At 39.8% G+C, this 4,984-nt stretch overlaps 1 protein-coding gene across 1 annotated transcript in view; it reads left to right on the top strand.

Annotated features, from left to right (window-relative positions):
• Nucleotides 1-4,984, top strand: part of AGBL1 (AGBL carboxypeptidase 1) — a 1,441,949-nt gene that overhangs the window by 1,686 nt on the left and 1,435,279 nt on the right. The window contains exon 3 of the mRNA XM_007946116.2: nucleotides 1,611-1,757. Coding sequence (XP_007944307.2) covers nucleotides 1,611-1,757 — 147 coding nt within the window. The remainder of the gene's footprint in view (nucleotides 1-1,610; nucleotides 1,758-4,984) is intronic.

Raw genomic sequence — 4,984 nt, 5'->3', positions numbered from 1 at the left:
ACCCCTCCTTGGGTTTCCGAGGCAGTATCACTATGGAAGTAGGATTGCCCAACCTTCCTTCCGAGGAGTGGCTGGTGGGTTTGAACCGCCAGCAGAACCTATTAATATTGGGTTTTTTCCATATGCTGTGATGCCCTCCACTGGCAGAGTGATGTCCTACAGTCTTCTCAGTGAATTACCTACCCTCTCTAAGTGAAGCTACTTGCCTTTTAGGCAATTTGTCCAAACCAGCTGTTGTTTTGTTGGTTCCAACTCACAGTGCTCCCGTGTGTGTCACAGTAGAACTCTTCTTCACAGAGTTTTCAATGGGGGATTTTTCTTGGAAAAAGATAGTCAGATCTTTCTTTTGAGGAGCCCCTAGGTGAACTAGAACCTCCAGCCAAACATGTTAATAATTTGCAACACCTAGAGACTCTTCAATTTGTTCAGAGGGGTCTGAAACCCTTAAAATAAAACCTTGGAGTCCTTGTTCTGATACAGGCAGTAATTACTGCTTCTTTGGAAGAGGATGCCATTTTTCATAAAGATGAAAGATCAGAGGATTTTTCTGTTGATAATGTCACAAGCTGTCAGTTATCTTCTGTCACCCAGCATCCCTTCCATATTGACATGTTATCTTTTCTTTTGAGCTTGTCCTGGGTCAAGATGAGGTCTTTGTTCAAAACTATTCTTAGGTAGGAAGACCAGTACTTCATACTAGTCCCAGACACTTTCCTTAACTCTCTAGATAGGATTGTTGGGCATTTGTTCTGCAAGGGGTTACTTCAGTTGGTCCCATATTTTATTCCCATATATTACTGAAAGTTAGCACCAAAAGCTCATTGTATAATCAGTATAATGATTTCCAATAAGTCATTAACCTGATCACTATTAAAGATCACTCATACAGCACAGGGATACTGATGTTCCCTCTTCTATTAAGATTGTGATTATACATATCCCCTTAAGCATATTTATATACATGTACACACACACAAAGGAACTCTAGTGGTGTACAGTTTAGGCATTCAGCTGTTAACCAAAATGGTGGTTTGAACTCATTAGCTGCTCCACAGGAGAAAGATCAGGCTGTCTGCTTCCATAAAGATTTTTTGTTGTTGTTGTTATGTGCCGTTGAGTCAGACCTGACTCATAGCAACCACTCTTTGGGTTTCCGAGGCAGTATCACTACAGAAGTAGATTGCCCAACCTTCCTTCTGAGAAGTGGCTGGTGAGTTTGAATCACCAGCCCTCTGGTTACAGCCTTGGAAATCCCATGGGGGCAGTTCTACTCTGTCCCATGGAGTTGTTGTTACCAATTGGTATTGACTTGATGGCAGTGGGTTTACACACACACATACACACACACTGAAGATTCTAATGAGTTTTCAGGAAGGTGTATTCTAGGTTCCATTAACTACAGCTGATGCAGGTCACATATGTGCTTAAATATGCTATCATTTACCCATCACACACAAGTTTCCCCACACATCTGGTGGTCCAACTTTAACACAGATTGCGTCAAGAACTATACAGTCCTTACTCTGTTTCTAGTTGTGAGTTTTGTCTTCTACTATAAGACAAATAAGGGTGACTATTTGTGTCTCATCCATTTTCTGATTCTTCCTCAGGCACAGACCGGAGGATTCACTACATGATCAGCAAGGGTGGCAGTGAAGCCCTTCTGCAAACCCTGGTGGACACAGCTAGGACTCCTTCCCCAGACTATGGCATCCTCTTGCCTCTCCTCCGGATGCTGGTCAAGGTTGGCCTAAGAGGTACACTCCCAGATCACAGAAGATGACTAAAAAGATACTCCTGCGGTTGTTGTCATAAGGGTGATATGGGAAGGTCCAGTGGGGAAGTACAGGGAAGAAGCAACATGTTCTGATCACTTTGGTGGCTATAAGACTGGCCCTACAACAGAGGTTTTGTTGACCTAAGCATCAGCTAATCCAAAGTATGGTGCTTGGGACAAAGCCCAGAGCAGGCCTGAGCTACATGGGACATAGGACTTATGGGGGAAAGAGTAGAAACACTCCAAGGTAGCTTTCAATCATTTTGAAAAGCCTGGTTTTACATAAAATGAAAATTTTATATATGTATATTTGTTTCCTAGGGCTATTGTAACAATTTACCACAAACTGGTAAATTCTAGAGGCCATAAGTTTGAAATAAAGGTGTTGGCAGGGTTGGTTTCTTCTGGAGGATCTGAGGGAGAATCTGTTCCATGCTTCTCTCCTAGTTTATGGTTGGCACTGAAAATCCTTGGAGTTCTTGGTTTGTAGATGCATCATTCCAATCTCTACTTCTGTTGTCCCATGACATTCTCCCCTATGTGTCTCTGTGTATTCTCTTCTCTTCCTATGAGGATACTTGTCATTGGGTTTAAGGTCACCTTAATCAGTATGTCTTCATCTTAAATAATTAAATCTCCAATGACCCTATTTTCAAATAAGATCACTTTCTGAGATTCTAACTGGACATGGATTTTTTTTTTTTTTTTTAAGACACTATTCAAGCCACTACAATAAGTCACATAGATGTGAATCTACCCTAGTTAAAGGGAAGTTGAGGACCTGGAGTTCTGTTTACTTATGTTGCATCTCCATTGAAGATCCTGAAAATCTCCCTAAAACTCTAGAACTTCCTGGAGCACAGGTTAAAAACTTGGGTACTCAGGACCTGTGAAAACATTGTAAACTAGCCAAAACATCTATTAAGCTCTAATTATGTACAGAGCCTTATATGTGTCACAATTGAGAAGCTAGGCTCTTCTCAAAGGTGGACCTTTTAATATCTAATGCTGGCAGCTGAAGCCAAGGGCACAAGGGCTGGGGGACACTTCTTCTTTTCAATGTTTCCATTTCAGCTTTGAATCCATTCAACATTCCACAAATAATGACTGAGAATCAGTCAGCATCAGCAAAAGTAGATCCCAGACAAAACCAATAACATTCACTCGTTGAATATTCAACAAATTTTTACTGTTTGTCTCTTAGGGCCAGGCACAGCTCTAGGCACTGGGAATACCACAGTGACCAAGACAGATAAGGAGCTTACTCTTGTGGAGGTTATATTCAACTGGGGAAGGCCAGAGAGTAACTATGTGATTGACTAGATGATAACAGACTATGATGATTGCTGTAATGGAAAGAAAATTGTTGCTAGTCTTAGATGAAGTTGTCATAGAGAGGTGACATTTGAGCAGAAACTTGAAGGATTAGAAGTCAGTAAAGCAAAGAGGTGCCAAATGAGCTCTAGGCAATAACAGAAGAGACATGATATATTCTGATGGTAAGTGGCATATCCTTGGGAGTCAGATCTAGGTTTTAGGTCTGGTCCTGACAGATGTGTGACCTTGAGCAAGTTTCTTAAACTTTCTGAACCATTATTTCCTTATCTGTAAATTAGGGGCAAAACCAGTTGCCCTTGATTCTGCCTTATGATGACTCCATGTGAGTTAGAGTAAAACAGTGTGTGCTCCATAGGGTTTTCATTGGCTGATTTTTTGGATGCAGATTGCCAGGTCTTTTTTCCAAGGCATCTCTGAGTAGACCTGAACCTTCAACTTTTTGGTTAACATTTAGCAGCCAAGCACATTAGCCATTTACATTACCTGGAGATTCCAAAGTGGGAGTTGTTGGTAGTGGTTGCCATTCAGTTGTCTCCAACTCATGGTGAATTTATATATAAACCAAAACCAAACCCTTGCTGTCAAGTCAATTCCCATTCACATCAACTCTGTAAGTCAGAGGAGAACTGCCCTGTAGGGTTTCCAAGGCTGTTAATATTTAAGGAAGAAGACTGCTACCTGTTACTCTGTGGAGTGGCAGGTGGGTTCAAACCACTGACTTTTCGATTAACAGCTAAGCACTTAACCACTATACCACCAGGGCTCTTCTGACATTATATATAGCAGAACAAAATGTTGCCTGGTCCTGTGCCATCTTCATGATCATTGACATATTTGAGCCCATTGTTCTTACTATTGTGTCAACTCATCTCGTTGAGAGTTTTCCTCAATTTCACTGACTCTCTACTTGATCAAACATGGGGCATCAGTACTTAATTCATAGGGTTATTAAGATAAATGAGATATTGAATGTCATATATTCTGCATGTGGGGCTGGGGGTCTGGCAGACAAGAGTCATGTAGATTACATGATAAAAAACAGTGATTTTCAAGTTACTTGTCTTAGTATTACTATTGTAATAATTGTCAGTGTCAGCTATCAGGAGGTTGTAGTTCTTGACATTGATATTCAAGTAGCCAAGAGATAGTTTGAATAGAACAGAAATGAAGGTGGCTGTTTATGAATGGAGTGAGATAGATTTTTTTTTCTAATAAAGGGAATAACGTCATTCCGACTTTAGTTACCATCTATTAGCTGGTGTTCTTTGGTCCAGAGACAAATATTGGTAAATCAAGTTTAGGTTACAGTGTCTTTTTCCTTGTAATTGACCCAAAGCTAAGTATCCCACATGGGGATGAAGCTGATAGTGAATCTTTAAACCCCATGCCCTCCAAAAAAGCAAAACAAAACAAAAACAGAACACTATGATTATCTGGGAATCACACTTTAGGAAGGATGTAAACATGATTGGTAGCACAGTTACCTGGTACCGTAGTGGGAGCCAGGAACATAGAATAAAAGGTAATTTTCCCTAATGTTTAGTGTTCATTTTCTAATTATTAAGATGATAATAACATATCTGTAACACTAAATGTGAGGTTATTTGGAGAAACAATTTAGAGAAATTTACAAATGGATAGGTTTGATTCAATACAACTTGAATTGCCTTTTTTTTTTTTTGAAACTTTAAGGGCAACTTTATAAACAAGATTGCTTCCTTTCTTTTCCATCTTGGTTTCAAGTTCCTCTACAACTTTTGTACTTGGATCACCCATGACTGAAGCAATGACTCATCCATTAATTTTCTTAAAAATATTCTAATTTTTTATCATGAAAATTCTCTAGAATATAGAAAGGAAGAGAGAGTT

This window comes from Orycteropus afer, unplaced genomic scaffold, assembly GCF_000298275.1.
Source record: "Orycteropus afer afer isolate SDZICR_OR568_19922 unplaced genomic scaffold, OryAfe1.0 scaffold00150, whole genome shotgun sequence".
NCBI lineage: Eukaryota > Metazoa > Chordata > Mammalia > Tubulidentata > Orycteropodidae > Orycteropus > Orycteropus afer.
This window is presented reverse-complemented; position numbering and strand designations above follow the sequence as displayed.